Raw genomic sequence first — 21,929 nt, 5'->3', positions numbered from 1 at the left:
TTGGGAGATACAAATGCAAAAATTTCTTAGTGGTGGGAGGTACATGATCAAAAAAGCTTGGAGACCAGTTTGTTTAAGCTGTTGTCATCTCCTGTTTGTACCACTGCAGTTATCTCCTAACAAATATCTTTACTTCCATTCTAGATTTCTCAAAGCTGTTCTCTACTTAATAGCCAAGGTAATCATCACAATATGCAGATGTGCTTGTATAATTCTTCTGCTTAGTAAATTGCACACACACACAAATCTTTAATATGGTCTATAAAGTCTATAAACTATGTGATCTAGCCTCTCTGGTCCTGAGTCTAGTTTCTTAACCCTCTTCCTTCTGTACTTTTTCCTCCCATGGGCTGCCTTTAAGTTCTTTATACTAGCTGTGCTTCTGTTCTTTCTTGCCTTTACACATGCTTTTCTCTCTACCCTAAACACTTAACCTTTCCCTTCGTTTCCCAGTTTACTTCCTACATAACCGTCAAATTTCATATTGAACAGTACCTACTCAGGGAAGCCTTTGTTCATTTTCCCAATCAGGGGTGTGTGTGTGTGTGTTTGTGCGTGTATGTATGTATCTGTATGTGTCTGTTTCGCGTGCACACACACACACAATTGTAAGCTCTTTTATAATGCTGTGTAAGCATTTGCCCTTCATTGTACTTAACACAATTGCTATTTTACCGTGATTTGCATGAGTAGTTGCAAAGATATTCATTGACATTAAGCTCCATGAGGACAAGGCCCATGTTAGTTTTTGCTTAATTCTGTTTTTCCAGTACTTAGATATGTGAGTGAATGTTTTATCAAGGAGTTTGGGTTTCATCCCTAGGAAAAACAAAGAGCCATTGGAGGCTCTGTGAAAAATAGGAGTAATTATGACAAATACTGGGCTTGGGCTTTAGAAAGGTCAACTAGAGGCTATAGCTGAGTGAAGGAGAGAGAGACTAGAGCCAGGAAAATCCATTAGATGGCCATCGTAGATGAAGAGAGGTGAGGACCTAAAGTCTTTGCAGCGTAGATGGAGAGGAGAAAGTGTTGCATGTAGTAGATGGTCTGGAGACAGAATCCAGTAGCATTGGTAACTAGCTGACTGATTATTGTCAGAGCTGAGGGGACGGAGTCAGAGATTACTTAAAAGCTTGGGCTATTAAACTTTTAGGCCATTTACTAGGTAAATGAGTATAAGACAATTAGCCTTTCAAGGGGGGTGGAGAATTCTCTTCATTTTTAATAAGATTCACAGGAGTGACCTCTTGGCCACTGCTGTATTTAAAGAGTGTTTTAGAATAGCTTTATTGAGATATAATTCACATACCATGCAAATTATCCATTCAGAGTATACAATTAAATGGTTTTGATTATATTTATAGACATATGCAACCATTACAACAGTCAATTTTAGAACATTTTGGAAAATCCGTGGTGGTCCAGTGGTTAGGACTCTGTGCTTTCACTGCCAAGGGCCTGGGTTCAGTTCCTGGTCGGGGAACTAAGATCCCACAAGCCACATGGCACAGCCAAAACTAAACAAACAAACAAATAAATAAATAATTTTTTAGAACATTATCACCTCAAAAGGAAACTCCCTACTGTTTAGCTATCAACCTTTTCCCCTCTGTTCCCCTCCCAGTGCTACCCAGCTACTAATCTGTTCTCTATAGATTTCCCTTTTCTGGACATTTCATGTAAATGGAATCATATCATATATGGTCTTTTGCAACTGGATTCTTTCACTTGGCATAATGTTCAAGGTTCTTCCAAGTTGTAGCATGTATCAGTTCCTTCATTATTTTTTATGGCCAAATAATATTCCATTGTATAGATGTATATCATTTTGTTTCTGAATTCATCAGCTGATGGACATTTGGGTTGTTTTGAGCTTTTTGTTTTGTTTTGTTCTCAGCTTTTGCCTACTATGAATAATACTTCTGTAAACCTTTGTATGCAAGTTTTTGTGTGGACATATGTTTTTGTTTCACTCGGTTATACACCTGGGGGCAGAATTGCTGGGTCATATGGTAACTCTATGTTTAATCATATGAGGTACTGCCAGAATGTTTTCCAAAGCAGCTAGCCGCACCATTTTGTATTTCCCATTAGGCTTTCAATTCCTCCACATTCTTGTCAACACTTGTGATTATCTGTCTTTTTGATTCTAGTCATCCTAGTAAGTGTGAAGTGGTTATCTCATTGTGGGTTTGATTTGTATTTCCCCCCAGTGACAAATGATGTTGAACATCTTTTCATGTGCTTTCTGGCCGTTTGTATATCTTTTTTGGAGAAATATATAGTCAGATCCTTTGTCCCCTTTATCATTGGTTTACTTGACTTTTATCATTGAGTTGTAAGAGCTCTTTATATATTGTAGATACCAGTCTCTTATCAGATATATGATTTGCAAATATTTTCTCCCAATTTGTGTGTTGTCTTTTCACTTTTTTTTCTTAGAATATTTTTGTTTTTATTGGCATTATTATTATTTTATGGTAGTGTCTTTTCACTTTCTTGATGGTGTCCTTTGAAGTACAAAAGTGCTTAATATTGTTTTTGGGTTTTTTTTGCGGTATGCGGGCCTCTCACAGCTGTGGCCTCTCCCGTTGCAGAGCACAGGCTCTGGACGCACAGACTCAGCGGCCATGGCTCACAGGCCCAGCCGCTCCGTGGCACGTGGGATCCATCCGGACCGGGGCACGAACCCGTGTCCCCTGCATCGGCAGGCGGACTCTCAACCACTGTGCCACCAGAGAAGCCCAAAAGTTCTTAATATTGATGAAATCCAATTTACCTGTTTGTTTCTTTTGTGTCTTGTGCTTTTGGTGTCATGTAAGAATTCTTTGCCAAATCCAAGGTCATTAAGATTTGGGCACTACATTTTCTTCTAAGAGTTTTGTAGTTTTATCTCTTATCTCTTACATTTAGGTCTTTGATCCATTTCAAGTTAATTTTTTTTAATATTGTCTGTGGTAAGCATCCGACTTCATTCTTTTGCATATGGCTGTTCACTTGTCCCAGAACCTTTTGTTGAAAAGAGAATTCTTTCCCTGTTGGATGGTCTTCACACCCTTGTTGAAAATCAGTTGACAATTGATGTAGGTTTACAGTTTTTTTTAACACCAAAACTATATTTTAGCTTAAATACTGTTAGGATTTCTCTTTCACAGATAATTCTGTCATTAAAGGAAGATTGTGCTTATTTTTAAGTAAGCTGTTACAGATGTTAGGGATATTTGTGTAATCTTAGTACTACATTGTGTACCACAGACTTCACCTAGAAAAATGCACAATTTGCACTTGTGAAACAGCTGTTCTGATCTTGAAAGTTGAGTTTGGAAAGTCATGTTTCTTTCACGGACAGTGACGTTTTGGTTTTCTTTTCTTTTTGACTTTCTTTTTACGGATGCTTCCTGAATGCCAGGCACTGTGCTAGTAGGGCTTACAAAGAAGTATATAAAACGAGTATGGAAAATCTCTTCCTCAGTTTGCTAATTGTAAGATATTGGGAGCAGGGAGAGGAAGTAAAATGACATGGGAATAACATAGTAGGAGTTACTAGTTCATAAAAGTGGTATATTTTGAGTCTATATAGTTTGTACAGCTATTTTCACTCTAGTATATGGTTATTAGTATTACTTTTTTAAAAATAATATTTTCTTAAGACCAAGAATTAAATTAGGATATGAGTACCATGAATGCTGCTGAATAGAAATGAATGATAAAGACTTACATAGCTTGATGCTTTTTGTATTAAGCTCTGGGAAACTCTGTTATTGACCACAAAATTGCTGAGGCTGATCAGATGGAATCATTAAATTCTTTTGGTGTTTTTTTCTTTTATGCATTCTTAGGAACTCAACAGGATCTTTCATTGAATTAGCTGGAATTGAATAGTTTAATTTGAAGCATTTTTCTCTAATGAACCTTTTTCTCTTAATGTCACTATACAATTTTATGTCCCTTTTTCTTAGGAGTCTCAGCAGTCCAATTTTGGCCCTGGAGAACAAAGTGAGTATTTCTTTTCCTCTTGGTTTTCAAATTAAGCTGTTTGTTGCACATTCATTTCTCATGGTCACATCATGTATTTCTTTAATAATTCTTTTGTATGTCTTATCCCAGTTTTTAAAATTTTTTTGGCCACACCGCATGGCATGTAGGATCTTAGTTCCCCGACCAGGGATTGAACCTGCATCCCCTGAAGTGGGAGCGAGGAGTCTTAATCACTGGACCACCAGGGAAGTCCCTTATCCCAGTGTTTATCTGATGATCAGTAATGGATTGAACTGAATCTTGGCTTGAAAGATGAAGAATTAAAGATCATTGGAGATCAAAATTAACTGTTTTTACTAAGTATTTGAACTAATAGTTCAGAGTTCATGAATTCAATTTGATGGGCACCTCATAACCCCAAGAGCCATACTTCTGTCTTTCCATCTCCTTCATGAAGATACTGGGTTCTATTATGGTAAAACTCCAGGCAAGAAGGAGTCATTGTAGCTTACCATGGCTCTTCTCTTCCCATATCTATATTTATCTATTCTTCCTGGGTGTTTTTGGCTGGGAAGAAAGTCTCCTGTCTGCTACACAACTCCCCTCCACCTCCACTCTCTTGGCCTCTCAAAAGAACTTGAGGGGAAGATAGCCTTGGGGAATTCAAGTGTGATTCAAAGAGTTGATGGCTGTGTGAATTGGTAATGGTAAGGTCAGGAACCTTGCAAATGTTTGGGCTTCACCATATAGCTCTTTAACAAAACAAATGTTCTTTTGCCAAGAGCAATAACTTTTCAGGTAGATTTACTCTGGTAATAAGCTATTTTGGGAGATTAATATGTGGAGCATTTTAATCCTTAGTTGTCTTTAGTGATCTTAAAGCAGAGACAAAACTAGAAGAATATCCATTTTAAGGTTAACAAACTTTTTATGTATCTGTTTCTTCGTTCTGCCTTAAAGCTGCAGTTACAGGAAAAAAAGGACCCAACATTGTTGATATACAGCAAATAGCTAGCTGTAGGCCAGAAAGTTTACATTTTCTCTTAAAATCTTCTAAGAATGTCTCATCCTTACTTCTCCCCTTCCCCCATTCTCTCTCCCCAAAGCTCCCTATTGGCACCTGGGCTCATAAGCTTCACCTACTCTTTATTACCTGTATATTTCACTTAATTTATTTTAGAACTGTTTTTATATCAGTATAAAGCTCTAGTTCATTATTTTTAAAAAGCAAAATTGTATTATATTGTTGAAAGTATTGTAATTTGTTTATCTAGTCCCCTGTAGATGGACATTGGTTTCCAGTTTTTGCTGTTGCAAATCATACTATAATAAACTGTGTGTGTGTGTCTGTGTGTGTCCGCGTGTCTGTGTGTTTATGTATTCCTCTAGATATACCTGTAAGGTAAATTCCTTTCCTTATAATTGCTAGGTCAGTGGATATGTGCATTTACAGTATTGGTAAGATAATATTATCAGATTGCTCTCCAGAAAGATTGTATGAGTTTAGAGCCCTACCAATGACATAGGAACATGCCTATTTCCACCAGTATTTCATATTATCGCATTTTAAGGTGTTAACCAAATTGATGGATGAAGAATTTTATCCCAATTTTATGATTTATATTTCTTTGAGGTTATATTGATAGATATTTAAAAATATAAATAGCCATACTATAGTTGCTGATTTCTGCATTCCTTTTTGTTCCAGAAAGATATAATCCTTCTTCTAAAACTTCCAATGGGCACCAGTCTAAATCGTAAGTTTATGGCTTAGTAAGTTTAATGTTTGTCTTTTTTTGCTAAAAGTCTAACTGTAGTCTCGATATTTAGAACAACACTTAGAAATATGTACTTAATCTTTTAAGGCAGCGGTAGGCAAACTTTTATATAAAGGGCCAGATAGTGAAATAGTTTAGGCTTTAGGGGCCAAATGGCTTCTGTCTCAACTACTCAATTCTGCAGTTGTAGCATGAAAGCAGCCATAGACTATGGGTGTGGCTATGTTCCAATAAAACTTCCTTTACAAAATAGGTCTAGATTTCGCTTGTGGATCATAGATTGCCTACCCCTGATCTGCGATTGCGATTACACTTTTTTCTCATCTTTCAGAAGTGTGTGTGTGTTTGTGTGTGTTGATAGCTTGTTTTTAATTTTAAAAAAAACATGAAAAAGTATAGGATTCTTCTTAGTATGCCCTCCATTTGACCACTAAGTGTAGAATATTAAAGCAACATAGTTCATACTGTATAAGTTTTCCTGCTTTTATTTTGTAGGTAGACCCAGGAATATATTGGCTTGACCAAAAAGTTCATTCGGGTTTTTCTATAACATCTTACGAAAAACCCGAATTAACTTTTTGGCCATCCCAATAAATCAAAATACGATAGGGTTGTATATTGGATGATAATAAATTCCAAGCTTAAAGAATGAACTAACTACTGAATTCCTGAGACCACAATTTAACCCAATGATTAAAACAAAATTCTAAAGAAACTGGCCACAGTGCTAGCTTTATACCATAACCACAGTCTATACTGATAACCTCAGCCTCTTCAGCTAAACATAGTGGGAGCTGAGAATGAAAATATATGAATGCAAGGAGATTAGCCTCACTGCTGAAGAATTCAAATTATGTAAATTCCTATTTATCATGTTTATTCATGGGCAGAAAACTGATGGGAGCTTACCATGTATGTGCATATCACTTTGGTTGCTGACAGAACAAAAGCATGAAGGACCTTGAGCGGTCTGGTAAAAGCTTTGACATATTCACATGTGTAAACAGGTTCACTGAGCTGCCATTATTAAAGCATAAGGGCTGAGAGAATTCAGAGTAAGTACATTTCTTTACAGGAAATCAGTCATAAAGATTCACTAAGCCCTTGTCCAAAAGAAAAAATTCTTTCTCTCTGTCCCACTTAATTGGTCATCCTTAGAACACTTTTTCTAATTCTGTAAGCATGTGGTTACTTTGTTTCAAGGTGATCTTTTATGTGGTACTCTGAATTTGGGATCAGATTTAGAAACTCAGGTTAAGCTTTGAGCGGGGAGTATAAGTAGTTGTTGGAGTGAAAGAAGATTTCCTTTCCGCTGATTGGAGACTGTCATGAAATTTTAAGAAGAAAGGTAAATGGAGCTAGTGGTAATGAGAAATTAAACATTTTCTAGTTGTAGTTCTCCCTAAGCTTTGTATTAATTTTTCCTTTCTTGTAAAAAGGCAAGGAGTGTTTTGTGGTTCATTACTCAGTTTTTAATTTTGGTCTTATGGCCTTAAGGAAAATTTAAATCTGTAATTTTACTTTCAAAAACTAATTCCAGAAACTATCAACTTATAGTATTTATTTGTGGTTTTTTTGATCAAGGAAGATTTGGAGACTGGAGTTTATTTTTAATTTATGCATGGTTATTTCTCTTGTATAACCAAGGTTCTTACCCAAAATTGTTACATCTGCAAGGATCAGTCGTCTTTCATAGCAAGGCATTTATGAACTAGAACTTTGACTGTGTGTTCTGGTTTTCACAATCACCCAAGTGTACATATCTCTTCATGAAACATTGGGGACAGTGAAAGAGAATTGCTGATGCTTTCATTTTATCTTCCTTCCTTTTAGGAGTTATATTTCTCTAGTGGACTGTTGGGTATGCATATGGTCATTTGTTTTAATAATGGAAGAGTTTGTGTGTATGCAATTGGAGAAAAGCTAGAGATAACAGAAGTGAGTATAAGAGTTTGTGGAAGGTAGCTTTTGTTTAATTAGAAAAGAAAGATGAATATTGTACTTATGGAAAAGTGAGCTTCCAAAACTGTTAAATTCCACCTTTCTTAATTTTTTACTCTAGATGTGCACCAGACCAGATAGAGTAAGACTTACTTGTTGTTTTCTTTATTTTTCAAGTAAATCTTTGGCTACCACAGTGATTATTCCTAGAATTATTGGTAGATATTTAATACTCTGGTATGCCATGATGAAGTTCCAAAAATAATAATTCTTTCTGCGTTTTCCTTTTAGTATGTTAAAAGATGACTTAAAACTAAGCAGCAGTGAAGACAGTGATGGGGAACAGGTGTGTCTACTACTATATAATTTTGCCAGTTTCATACAGTGTTTTCATTGTAGTTTATAAGAATTATAATTGAATAATACATTTATGATTCAGTTATTTAAAATAAGTTCCTTCCTGCTGTCTGACACTAGAATGTTATAGTTTTCCACTTTGTCTTTAAACCTCCATTTTTTTCTTATTTAAAAAAACTGGCTTTTCCTTAATACTTATCATATATCAGAATATACTCATGAAGCATGAGATTGTTGACAAGAACTATTAACACAGCTTTTAATCTTATCCTGGCAATTATTCTTTAGGTAAAAACAGTATTTTTGTAAGTGTTAAGTGACCATTGATGCATACATTAGAGAAGCCAGTTTTTCTATTAAGATTTCAGATATTGTTCACATCAAGCAGATAGAGTACTATTTATTCATTCACAGATTTCCTCTCATTTTTTAATTTTAGGATTGTGATAAGACAATGCCAAGGAGTACACCTGGAAGGTAGGCATCCTTTTATTTCTTGTTTTATTTAGACTGGAAGGGTCAGTCTGATAACAGTGTAGTGATAGAGTAATTGAATATACTTATAAAAGTAAATATTATCGATTATAAAGTAAATATTATCTATTGTGATGACGGTTTTACAACTCTGTAAATTAACTAAAAATCATTGGATTGTATACTTAAAATGGGTGAATTTTATGGTGTGTAATTTATACCACAGTAAAACTGTTTTTTAAAGGTAAGTACTAATGGCTGAGCTGCATTTCAGATATTTTTAAGGAAGTATTATTTCATTTATAATGAAGTTTTAGATTCATAGAATTATAAGAGCTTAACAAATAGTAAACATTTTAAATAAAGTTCATTGTCAGATTTGAATGCTTACCTGTTGTCCCTCTAAAAAAAAAAACTTTTGGTCATTTATATGTTTTATCTCTTTTAGTAACTCTGAACCTTCACACCATAATAGTGAAGGGGCAGATAACTCCAGGGATGATTCTAGCAGCCACAGTGGATCTGAAAGCAGCTCTGGATCTGACTCAGAGAGTGAAAGTAGTTCCAGTGACAGTGAGGCAAATGAGCCATCCCAGAGTGCATCTCCTGAGGTGAGAGGGGGGCAAGGGGGTGCCTTCCATAGGCCCTCGGAAGGCCCCTGGTGATGGCCAGTAAACACTAGTTTCAAATATAAAAATGAAGGAAAGAAGATTACATATTCTGACAAAAAGAAACTGAACTGTGTATCTTGGAGGAAATTTAGATACTTCAGTGTCCTTGTTATGTGAACATATTTGGTCTAGAATAGGGACTATTTGCAGTCATATTTCAGGTCACTAAAATATTGGATTTATTTACTTTGGGTTTTATTTTTGTTTCAACCTGGTAATGTTATTTAGTTATGGTGGAAAAAAAGTCTTAAATAGTATAATTTCACTATAGGTTGATAAAATGTTGTTAAAAATCTCTGTGGTACCTACATCATTTGTTTACTTTCTGGAATTAAATGTACTGTATGGTCATTTGGATTCCTGACAGGGATATTCAGTAATTAAATGCTATATATAACATTAAGCCTTTTGCTTTGGTTCAGTCAGAACAATGAAAAACAAATGCCTTTGTGGCATTAGGCATTATGTTTTTCCCTCTTCCTCGAGATTTTAAAGGAAGGAGAAAGTTTCAGTACTGAAAAAGCATACTTCTTTCTCTGTTTTTCAGCCTGAACCACCACCCACAAACAAATGGCAACTTGATAATTGGCTGAATAAAGTGAACCCACATAAAGTGTCACCAGCTTCTTCTGTGGACAGTAATATCCCATCATCTCAAGGCTATAAAAAGGAAGGCCGAGAACAGGGCACAGGGAATAGCTATACTGATCCAGGTGGTCCTAAAGAAACAAGTTCTGCTACTCCTGGACGAGACTCCAAAACTGTCCAAAAGGGATCAGAGAGTGGGCGTGGGAGGCAGAAGTCTCCTGCACAGAGTGACAGCACAGCACAGAGGAGAACTGTAGGCAAAAAACAACCCAAAAAGACTGAGAAGGCAGCTGCTGAAGAGCCCCGCGGAGGCCTGAAGATAGAGAGTGAAACTCCTGTAGACATGGCTACCAGCATGCCCTCCAGCAGACACAAAGCAGCTACCAAAGGCTCAAGGAAACCCAATATAAAAAAGGAGTCCAAATCTTCCCCTCGACCTTCAGCAGAGAAAAAGAAATACAAGTCAACAAGTAAATCTTCCCAGAAATCAAGGGAAATCATAGAAACAGATACCTCATCCTCAGATTCGGATGAAAGCGAGAGCCTTCCTCCTTCCTCACAAACTCCTAAGTACCCTGAGAGTAATAGGACTCCCGTTAAGCCCTCCTCAGTGGAGGAAGAAGATAGCTTTTTTCGGCAACGAATGTTCTCTCCTATGGAAGAGAAGGAACTTCTTTCACCCCTCAGTGAGCCTGATGACAGGTATCCACTTATTGTGAAGATTGACCTGAATCTCTTGACTAGAATACCAGGAAAGCCTTACAAAGAAACAGAGACACCCAAGGGGGAAAAGAAAAATGTTCCAGAAAAGCACACAAGAGAGGCTCAGAAACAAGCCTCAGAAAAAGTTTCCAACAAAGGCAAAAGGAAACATAAGGTTTGTAAAGGGTTTCTGTTGTTGTTGTTGTTTTTTGAACATCAGCATCTAAAATGCAATGGAAATCTCAGTGAGCCAAAAAATAGCTAGTTGAGTCAGCTATGAGGGAAAATAGAGATGAGCCTAAAGCCCCAATGAAGCTCCAGACATAAGAGACTCTTGAAGACCATTCTGCCTTTGCCTGTCTCCTTTAGTAAAGAATTATAGTTTCTAATCAAATAAGAAATGAGCCAGTGCTTCTGTTCATGATGTGTGCTGGCCAGTATAGAGGCGAGAGTGAAGCAGAGATTGCAAACTGGCCTTCACAACATTCTTTAAATTTTGGTTTTCAATGTCTTTAGTTGGGATTATTTACTCTTCAGGTTGTCACAGTCCCTAACACTTTTTTCTCTCTTAACACCCAGACCAAGTCACACTTTTTTTTTTTTTTTTTCTGCGGTACGCGGGCCTCGCACTGTTGTGGCCTCTCCCGTTGCGGAGCACAGGCTCCGGACGCGCAGGCCCAGCGGCCATGGCTCACGGACCCAGCCGCTCCGCGGCATGTGGGATCTTCCTGGACCGGGGCACGAACCCGTGTCCCCTGCATCGGCAGGCGGACTCTCAACCACTGCGCCACCAGGGAAGCCCCCTCACAGGTTTTTTATATCAATACCTATAAGTCAAATTTTGATTTTATAAAATGTATGTATATCACCAGGAAACTGGGTGATGATCCCGCATCTTGCGGGATCTTAGTTCCCTGACCAGGGATCAAACCCAGGCCCCGGCAGTAAAAGCACCGAGTCCTAACCACTAGACCGCCAGGGAATTCCCAGTGATGATTTTTGAGATTTGCTGCTTTGGTAAAATTAAGTGTCAGGGGCAGTTCCTGAAGATACAGCAGATAGTACTGAGAAGAGACCCAGCCAAGGATAATGAAGAATGTGGATTCCTTTTTCGCATGTTTTCACATGTCCAACTTTAATCATTTGTGTATGGGAACAAATTCTTTTGTTATGGCAGAAAGTTTGCAATATTCATGCCCTGATATTTAAGTCAATAGGAAATCTTAAATGCATCAAGCAAGTATCTTGGGGATTATAGACAGGCCCATAGGTTTTGTTTCAGCAAAAACGTTTTTCAAAAATCTTTAGGCTTGGCTATAAGCAAAAAGATGGACAGTAACAAGTATTGGTGAAGATATGGAGAACTGCAGTGCTGGTGGGAATGTAAAATGATGTAGCCACTTTGGAACATAGTTTAGCAATTCCTCACAAAGTAAATATGTAGTATTACCTTATGACCCAGCAATTGCACTCATAGGTGTATACCCAAGAACAGTGAAAACATGTCCATACAAAAACCTGTACTTGAAAAGTAGAAACAACTCAGTTGATGAATGGATAAATAAAATGTGGTATATCCATACCACCATATATTCAGCCATAAAAAGAAATAAAGTACTGACAAATCTTACAACGTAGATGATCCTTAAAAATATTATGCTAAGTGAAGGGAGCCAGACACAAAGGCCACACATACTGTATGATTACACTTTTTGAAATGTGTAGAATAGGCAAATCCATAAAGACAAAATGTGTAAATTAGTGATTGCCAGATCTGGGGGTGGAGCGAATGGGGAGTGAGTGCCAATGGAGAACAGGGTGCTTTTTGAAATAATGAAAATATTCTAAAATTGATTGTGGTGATAGTTGTACAACTTTGTGAATATGCTAAAAGCCATTGAATTGTGTACTTTTAAAGGGAATTTTATGGTATGTGAATTATATCTGAATTATAATCTCATCCCCAGCCCTCCCCAAATCATTAGGCTGAAAAGATGCCACTAAAAGGCTATTGCAGCATTTCAGCTCTTCTCATCTAAAATAGGAGGCTCCTTCTCAGACTTAAAACCGAATTTATTGAACATCGTTCAAATGAATTCTTTCACTTCACATTTATCTTCTTTCTGAAGTTTATCAGAGATAAACTGTTTGAGGGTAACTAGTACTGGAAACTGAAATTTGATGAATAGAAATCAAACCTAGCTGCTTTTTTTCTATTTTTCATGCAGAATGAAGATGATAACAGAGCCAATGAGAGCAAGAAACCCAAAACGGAAGACAAGAATTCGGCAGGCCACAAGCCATCCAGCAACAAAGAGTACGTTTGCAAAACATGTTACGTGTGTGTCAATCTGTTATTTGCTATTGGGTACTTTCTAACATGCTCTTAGACTGTTCCTTTTAGTAAGTGTATGTCATACACATCTATACACAGTCATATACCAAATAGTGGGAGGTTTTGCTTTTAGCTAATTGGGATGAAAAGCAATTAAGATTCAGTCACATCTTCCTCTCTCCTTTTTTTAGTGGAATAGGAGGTATTTATAGGATAAGAATTAAAGTAAAGCTTTACCACTTTCAGGCTCGGTGACAAACTTAGGTATAACTTGCAGGAGACTTACGAGCATTAATATCATCATTCACCATTCATCTTTTCGTTAATTTATTCAACCACTATTTATTGAATACTTGTGTGGCAGGCCAAGGTTTAGGCACTGGGTATACAACCATGATGGGGGGAAACACCAGACAAAATGTCTGCCCTCATGAAATTTACAGTTTTATTTTGTTTTGCAGAAATCATGTGTTCTAGTAATCAAATAGGGAAAAACAAATTTGTCTTGAAAGCAGGCAAAGTCAAGTGGAAAAAATCCATCACTCCTGTATGACCGTGTGGAGAAATGAGGGCATTTGTTTGGTTTGGCAGGTCATCTAAACAGAGTGCTGCTAAAGAAAAAGATTTGTTGCCTTCTCCTGCTGGGCCTGTTCCTTCAAAAGATCCAAAAACAGAGCATGGTTCTCGGAAGAGGACTATTAGTCAGTCTTCTTCCTTAAAGTCAAGTAATAACAGCAACAAGGAAAATAGCAGCAGCAGCAAAAACAGTTCCTCCACATCAAAGCAGAAGAGGACTGAAGGGAAGACTTCCAGTAGCTCTAAGGAGGTCAAGGTAAGGCATTGGGGGCTTGAGCCTTTTGAAAAAAAATCTCCTTGCCATGTGACTTCTCCAAGGTGACACTGTGCTTTGAAAATTTCGTAAACATCTTAATTTTGTAGACCTGTGCATTTTTACTCTCAAAATGTCATAATCTTGTTAATAAACTTGTGCAGTGGTCTGAGACCATGAAAGGAATGAAGTCATCTGGCCATATGCATATTGGTTAGGGTAGAAACCCATAATTGGAAAAGTTGGTTATGGAAAAACAGTTGATTATGATCAAATTTGTAAATAGCTCCAGTTGTTCTGATTGGGTTCTTATCTATAGTTTTAAATGGACTTTGGATTTTTTAGAATTAGATTTTACAAGCAAGTTATACTACTTATAAAGTGATAAAGCAACCATTTGGTTTCATGAAGAAGAAAAAATTTCTTTAGCTGAGCTACCACTGGAATTATTTCTAGAGTATGATCATAATGTGGGGGAATACTGTTAATGTTTGTGGGTATGTAATTAGATCAAAGAAGCTTTTTCAAGGCTATACTTTAGGCTCTCACCCTGAATTTGTTTACCAGGTTATTTGTATTGCTTTCTAAAGTGTTCTGATCAGGAGCAAACTACCTGACAAAATTAAGAAAATACCTAGATTTTTAAGTATATAATTTACTGAATTATTTGTGACAAATAAACAGAGACTTAAGAGTTGAAAAAAATTGACTGTTAAAGGCAGTTAGTTGTGCTTATTAAATGTGGTAATTAAATATTTCAAATTTTGAGGTAATTTAAATGGTGAACATCTCAATTGAGATATACAGAAGATGTTTTCTCCTGCTGGACCCTCTTCCGTAGTAGTTTAGAGAGTTAGTCCTAGTGCCCTCGAGGAACCTGTCCTCTTGGCCTCTTTCACTGTCCCAGTTCTCTGTCTACCTCCTGACTGGCTCTTTCTCCATTTCCCATCCTGGAACTGTAGGATTTCAGGCCTGTGTGCTTCTTTCTTTAAATCTCTTCTCCCTCTCTCTGTCTCTGTCTCTCTCTGTCTCTGTCTCTCTCTCTCTGTCTCTGTCTCTCGCTTTCAATGCACTCATTAAGTGAGTTCACCTGCTCATTTGGCTTCTGTTAGCTCATAGGTAACACTCTCTGTGTCTCTTCCTTATTGGTTTGTCAGGTTCTTGAAAGCAGGGATTTGTATCTCACATGTTTTGTGTTTTATCCAGTGTTTAACTTACTGGATAATGAGGAAACATTTGGATCAAATGTAGTTATTTGGTTCTTTGTTGTTATCAACAGAATATAAAATGTATTGGCCCTGACCCCTTTGATTTCAAGATCTTATGGCACTTAACAGTTGTTAAAATTGTTAATGTTAGTCTTGGCAGTTTCCAGTTTAGGCAATTATATATGGGTTTATTAAAGAAAATTCTATAATTAACTTAGAAAATATGCTCTTTCTCATGTCAACTAAAGAAAAATTAGATAACGTGAAAAACCAAAATTACATATAATTTTTATTTTGTTTTTCTAGATATTTGCTCATATCAAATTTTTGAAATATGCTGGCATAAATTTTGTTCATTATAGTCTCTTATGTTTTTAATATCTATAATATTGCTACTTATGATCCTTTTTTTTTTTTTTTTTTTTGCGGTACGTGGGCCTCTCACTGTTGTGGCCTCTCCCATTGCGGAGCACAGGCTCCGGACGTGCAGGCTGAGCAGCCATGGCTCACGGGCCCAGCTGCTCCGCGGCATGTGGGATCTTCCCGGACCAGGGCACGAACCCATGTCCCCTGCATCGGCAGGCAGACTCTCAACCACTGCGCCACCAGGGAAGCCCATGATTCTCTTTTATTTTTAGTTATTAGTTTTCTGTGCCATGTTTCTCTTTTCCTTGATCAGTCTCATCAGAGGCTTATCACTTTTACTTGTCTTTTCAAAAAACAACCTTTCTTTGTCTTTATTCTCTGTAGTTTATTTTTGTTTTCTGTTTCATTAACTTACATGCTTTATAATTTCCTTTTAATTTCTTTTTGTTTTGCTGCTCTGTTTATTAACTTTTAAAGATGGATACCTAGCTCAAGTTTTTTAAAATTAATTTTCAGTCCTTTTTCTCTAATATTCTAATATAAGCAGTTAGACTATATATTTTCCTCTAAATACTGCTTTAGCTTAATCTTCAAGATATGGTATATAATATTTTTATAATTCAGTTTAAAATGTTTTTTAATTTCCTTTCTGATTTCATCTTTGATCCAAGACTTATTTAAACGTGTGTTACTCACTTTCCAAACATAGAGATTTTTCTAGTTGTCTTTTGGTTAGTACTTCTACCTTAGTTGCAATGGGGCTGGAAAGTGATCTGCGTGTAGCAGTCTTTTGATATTTGTTAAGAGTTGCTTTATAAAAGAGCATAGTATACGGTAGATTTTTGTAATGTTCTATATTTGTTTGAAAAGACTGTGTCTTCCACATGAATTGGGGACAGGGAGCTATATAATTCAATTAGATTAATCATGTTTTCACACCTATATGCTGACTGATATTTTGTCAGTTTGTCCTGTTGTCCACTGAGAGAAGTTCTTCTCGTTTTTTTTAATTGAGATATAGTTGATATATAACATTATATTAGTTTCAGGTGTACAACATAATGATTACATATATGTATATATTGCAAAACAATCACTGCAGTAAGTCTAGTTAGCATCTCTTACCACACATAGTAATTTCTTTTTTTATTTTCAGAAACTTCAGTTTTCCATCAATAAACTTAAACTTAGGCATTTGTAGATCTGTTTATAAAACACAGAGGGAAAGCTGTCCAAGTAATGTTAGATTGCAACAGTATTTAGGAAGCAATTTCATAAACATGCAGACTGTGTAAAGAGCTTAGCATTTTCTCAAATCTCAGGGCTTTTATTTTCATTCTTGAAGGAAACTGTAATGGGTGGAACTGAAGGACTCTTTTACAAGAAAAGAAAAAAAAATGGTTACATGGTTTTTTAAAAATAGATTTTAAGCAGAAGTAATAAAATATATATTACTGTGTCATAGGGCTGGATGGGGAAGCAGTTGGGAGGACAGGGTCATAGCCATTGCATAGAGGTCTGTGTTGATAGGAGACAGGATGGACATGTTGATAGAAGGCAGAATAAAATTTAAGAAAGTGTCCAGGCTCCTTTTTTGGCTGCGGTGGGTCTTTGTTGCAGCACTCGGGGTCAGTAGTTGCGGTATGTGGGATCTTATTTCCCTGACCAGAGATCAAACCCGGGCCCCCTGCATTGGGAGCATGAAGTCTTACCCACTGGACCCAGGGGGAGTCCCTGTCCAGGCTTTTGAAATCTGACAGATCTGGACTTAAAGCCGAGTTTCCAGGAATACTGCTTAAAGCTGTTTGAACTTGGACAAGTTACTCAGCCTCCTTGAGACTAATTTTTATTCTATCCTAATAGCAGTACATATTTCATAGGGTTGTTGAAGGATTAATGATTGTGCTAAGTACTTGGTTAACTGAGTGCCTAGTAAGTAGGAGGCACATAGTAGATGTTAGATATTATTGTTGTTTTCATCGACCAGTTATTACCAGTAAATTTTGTTTTAAGTAGTACTGCTATATTGATAATAGTTTTGTGTCTTCCTTATGTTTTTACAAGTGCCAGGGTCAGTGCCTGGCACATAGTAGACCCCTGATATTATAAAGAATATTTTTGGTTATATAAAATGGGCTTATTCCATAAAAAGGACATTTACATTCTGAAATTTTAATATTTTATAACAAGGAAATTAATTACCAAAGGCAATGGAATTTTGTTTGCTTTTTAACCACTGGCTCAAATACTTTTAATTTTAATCTCACAATTTTCAACATAGTTATATATATTTTTTTGGTCAGGAAAAGGCTCCAAATAGCTCTTCTAACTGTCCTCCATCTACACCAACTCCTGATGCTTCTAAGCCTCGGAGAACGAAGCTTGCCTTTGATGACAGGTGAGATAAATATGAATTTTTATGCATTCAAGAAGTCATTCCAGTCAGCATATAAAAAACTCATTTTAATTTCTGTCAGTGACCAGAAGAATTGATTGAATTGTGATCAAAGAATATTCAGATTTTAATTTGAAAGGCACCTACTAGTCCAAGTATTGCTCCTTTACCTTATTAACTCCATGATTCTCATGGGGAATGTGAATAATGTACCTTCCAGTAGAATCTTACTGCTGCTGACTTTACTGTTTAAAATAAGGGCTTTCTTAAATAAGTAAGAGCAATGTTGCTTTTTTTCCCTCCATTTTGATAAAAGGTTATGTTTCCTACCCACATTTTGTTTACTCTCAATCTTTCAAACAACTTGGGTAAGTTAGCAGTTAATACTAGGGAGTTTGATTTCTGTTTTCCTAGTAGAAAATTTGCCAAGTTGGCCAAAATGATTTATGCTCTTAACCCAATTTAAACATTCATCAGAAAAAACTGAATTGAATGTTTAGTAATAGTTCATTTTCTTTACTTGAGGACATGAAAACTGAGGAATATTAGAGACTAAAGTGAACTAGTATCATGAAAATATTTACCATTTTACTTTTAATAAAAATTTACATTGCAGAAATTATTCAGCAGACCATTATTTACAAGAAGCAAAAAAGCTAAAGCACAATGCAGATGCATTGGTATGTAAATATTCTCCTCACATTTATATATTTAATCAAATTAACTTAAATCTTCATTTGTTCTCATAGTACATCAGTGCGGCTCTCATTTACCTTTATTCTCCTTTCTTCAGTCTGATAGGTTTGAGAAAGCTGTATACTATCTTGATGCTGTGGTATCTTTCATTGAATGTGGGAATGCATTAGAGAAAAATGCTCAGGAATCCAAATCCCCATTCCTTATGTATTCAGAGACAGTGGAGCTCATCAAGTAAGTGGGACGACTTGCCACATCACTGGCAATAACATTTCTCTGGTCCTTCTAGGAAAAGACTAATATAGTTATATACAGTAAAGCTACAGAGGATCCTTAGTCCTTTATTGTCCTTGGATAAGGAGAACTAGACCCTTCAGTGCAGCAGTCTCCAACCTTTTTGGCACCAAGGACTGGTTTCGTGGAAGACAGTTTTTCCACGGACTGGGGGTGGGAGATGGTTTTGGGATGATTCAAGCGCATTACATTATAGTGCACTTTATTTCTATTATTATTACATTGTAATATATAATGAAATTATTATGGAACTCATCATAATGCAGAATCAGTGGGAGCCCTGAGCTTGTTTTCCTGCAACTAGATGGTCCCATCTGGGGGTGATGGGAGACAGTCACACCCAAAGTGTGTTGCTTATGTCCCGTCTACTCTGTAAGATGCAGCTTAATTGTCACTTGCCACTCACTGATAGGGTTTTATTTTGTTTATTTTTATTTTTTTATTTTTTAAATGATTTTATCTATTTATTTTTGGCTGATTGGGTCTTTGTTGCTGCATGTGGGCTTTCTCTAGTTGTGGTGAGCGGGGGCTACTCTTATTTATTTATTTATGGCTGTGTTGGGTCTTCATTTCTGTGCAAGGGCTTTCTCTAGTTGCGGCAAGTGGGGGCCACTCTTCATTGCAGTGCGCGGGCCTCTCACTATCGCGGCCTCTCTTGTTGCGGAGCACAGGCTCCAGACGCGCAGGCTCAGTAATTGTGGCTCACGAGCCTAGTTGCTCCGCGGCACGTGGGATCTTCCCAGACCAGGGCTCGAACCCGTGTCCCCTGCATTGACAAGCAGATTTTCAACCACTGCGCCACCAGGGAAGCCCTACCGATAGGGTTTTGATATGAGTCTGCAAGCAATTGATTTATTATGGTCTCGGTGCAGTCAAACCTCTCTGCTAATGATGATCTGTATTTGCAGCCACTCCCCAGAGCCAGCATCACCGCCTCAGCTCCACCTCAGATCATCAGGCATTAGATTCTCATAAGGAGCACACAGCCTAGATCCCGCACATGCATAGTTCACAGTAGGGTTCATGCTCCTATGAGAATCTAATGCCGCTGCTGATCTGACAGGAGATGGAGCTCAGGCAGTAATGCGAATTATGCGGAGCAGCTGTAAATACAGATGAAACTTCGCTTGCTCGCCCACTGCTCACCTCCTGCTGTGCTGCCCAGTTCCTAACAGGCCACAGATCAGTACCGGTCCGTGGCCCAGGGGTTGGGGACCTCTGCTTTAGTGGGTATTTTTGCCTTTATTTAGGTTTGATTCTAATGTTTAGAGGACTAAGGAGGTCATAAGACAGATGAAGTATTTCATTTTGTGTCATTTGTTTCTTATATTATCTCACAGATACACCATGAAGCTAAAGAATTACTTGGCACCAGATGCTACAGCTGCAGATAAAAGACTCACAGTACTTTGGTAAGTGTTATGTGTTTTAGCCTCTGCTAGATGACAAAGCAGTTTCATAATGAATTGTGCTATATTCTTCTGAAAGTTATCCTTGAATCTTCCTTCCATAACTCAGTCATAAATCTGTTCTTTATGGGTAAAGTAGAAAATAACTCAGAATTCCTTCAGAAATACTTTAGTTGCTGTGAGTCTCTGATCCATTGCCCTCTTGGCAAAAGCCTTGGTAGAGGGGGACTGATATGAGAACTTTCTGTTGTCTTAAGTGGTCACTTATTCAGGCTCTGGGGTTTTTTTTGGTTTTTATATTTAACTATAGTTTATTTTTATTACTCTCAGACTTCTGTTGTGTATTGAAGTAAAGGTGGACACCATAAAAAATCCAGGCTTTTTTTCTTTTGGTAGCCTCTCTCTCCATTTACATATACATATGCCTTACCTTAGGGAGCAAACATCTAGCTTGCTCAGGATAAAGAATATGGTTTGTTTGCTTGTTCCCAGAGGGATAGTTTATTTGTTGTGGGTATATACTTTACCTGGCACATGTTTAACAGCTGGGAGTGCAGCCTTGGGAAAAACTGTCATGGTCCTATTTGTCATGGAGTCTAGTGTCTAGTGTGACAAAACAGAAATTAATCAAATAACCACACAAGTATATGAATTAAGTACTTTGAAGCAAAAGTTTATGTAACTATAACGGTAAAATGTAGGGATACTTAATCCTTAGGTAGAGGAAACATGTACACAGCTGGATAGTGGAAAGAAACTGGAAACTTTCTGTCAAGGAACTAAAAGACAGGGAGAAGTAAGTGAAAGTAACTGGAGAGGTAGGCAGTGATGATCATGCAGGGCCTTTGTAAGCCGTGTTGGGTTTATATATGTTACATCAGAATTGTAATATTCAGAGCCAGGAGTCAAGATGGCGGCATGGGAAGGCGCGGAGTTAGCGTCTCCCCACAACTAGGGCGCCTGCCGGACGCTGGCGGGAGACCTTGACGCCCAAGGAGACGGGAGGAACCCCCAAGCGACCGGGTAGGATGTGGGGGGACTGAGGGGAGAGGAGAAGTGGAGGCGGGACAGGACCATGCTGCTGAGGGGTGGCTGGGATGGGGGAGGGGTTCCCACACCTGGAGGGACCCTCAGGGGCTCGGATCAGTGGGGAGTGCACCTAGCGTTTCCCCTGCCCAGTTGGCCCGGAAAGCCTGCCCAGCTCTCAGGCCAGATCCTACGCCCTCAGAGGCCCGCTGCGGGCTGTGTTGGTCCTGGGGGCATAGGAGGGACGGTGGGGGAGAACAGGAGAGGCAGGTGGGGGGACCCTCCAGGACCAGAGGAGCAGGAGAGGTGCAGAGGGCTTTGCCCTGCCCACTCAGCCTAGGAAGCCTGCTGGGCTCCCAGGCTGGGTCCCCAGCCCTCCACAGGCCCCTCCCAGGCCCTGTGGGTCCTGGGAGCATAGGAGGGAGGCGGGGGAGAACAGGAGAGGCAAGTGGGAGGGACCCTCCAGGACCTGAGGAGCAGGAGAGGTGAGGATGGCATTTGCCCTGCCCACTCAGGGCAAACCAGGGGCACGCCTGGACCCCTCTGTTTTGTTGAGCCTAGGCCCCACCCCGCCCCCCGCCAGGGCCTTTTCCAGCCCTGTGGGTCCTAAACATAGGCCCTGCCCACAGCCTAAAAACCCCACCCCTGCCTAAGCCCCACCCACACAGCCAAGGCCTTTTCTCCTTTTTTTTCCCCCTTTTTTACTATTGTGGTTCTGTTTTACCTTCCGATTGTTGTTTCATCTGTATTTTTATATTCTTTCTAACATATCTGTTAGTTTCCTGGTCTCATTTTATTTTTCACTCTTTGTTATTGCTCTGCTCTTTTTTTCTTTTTCTTTTTCTTTTTTTGCCACCCTGCATGGCTTGCGGGATCTTGGTT

The 21,929-nt window shown here is 38.2% G+C and overlaps 1 protein-coding gene across 1 annotated transcript in view; it reads left to right on the top strand.

Annotated features, from left to right (window-relative positions):
• Window positions 1-21,929, top strand: part of AFF4 (ALF transcription elongation factor 4) — a 93,576-nt gene that overhangs the window by 54,407 nt on the left and 17,240 nt on the right. Inside the window, exons 7-18 of the mRNA XM_060143576.1 lie at window positions 3,960-3,996; window positions 5,687-5,735; window positions 7,989-8,043; window positions 8,494-8,531; window positions 8,977-9,139; window positions 9,747-10,664; window positions 12,718-12,806; window positions 13,416-13,656; window positions 17,531-17,625; window positions 18,239-18,302; window positions 18,416-18,552; window positions 19,953-20,024. Coding sequence (XP_059999559.1) covers window positions 3,960-3,996; window positions 5,687-5,735; window positions 7,989-8,043; window positions 8,494-8,531; window positions 8,977-9,139; window positions 9,747-10,664; window positions 12,718-12,806; window positions 13,416-13,656; window positions 17,531-17,625; window positions 18,239-18,302; window positions 18,416-18,552; window positions 19,953-20,024 — 1,958 coding nt within the window. The remainder of the gene's footprint in view (window positions 1-3,959; window positions 3,997-5,686; window positions 5,736-7,988; window positions 8,044-8,493; window positions 8,532-8,976; window positions 9,140-9,746; window positions 10,665-12,717; window positions 12,807-13,415; window positions 13,657-17,530; window positions 17,626-18,238; window positions 18,303-18,415; window positions 18,553-19,952; window positions 20,025-21,929) is intronic.

The sequence above is a fragment of the Lagenorhynchus albirostris genome, chromosome 3 (genome assembly GCF_949774975.1).
Source record: "Lagenorhynchus albirostris chromosome 3, mLagAlb1.1, whole genome shotgun sequence".
NCBI classification, from domain to species: Eukaryota; Metazoa; Chordata; class Mammalia; order Artiodactyla; family Delphinidae; genus Lagenorhynchus; species Lagenorhynchus albirostris.
This window is presented reverse-complemented; position numbering and strand designations above follow the sequence as displayed.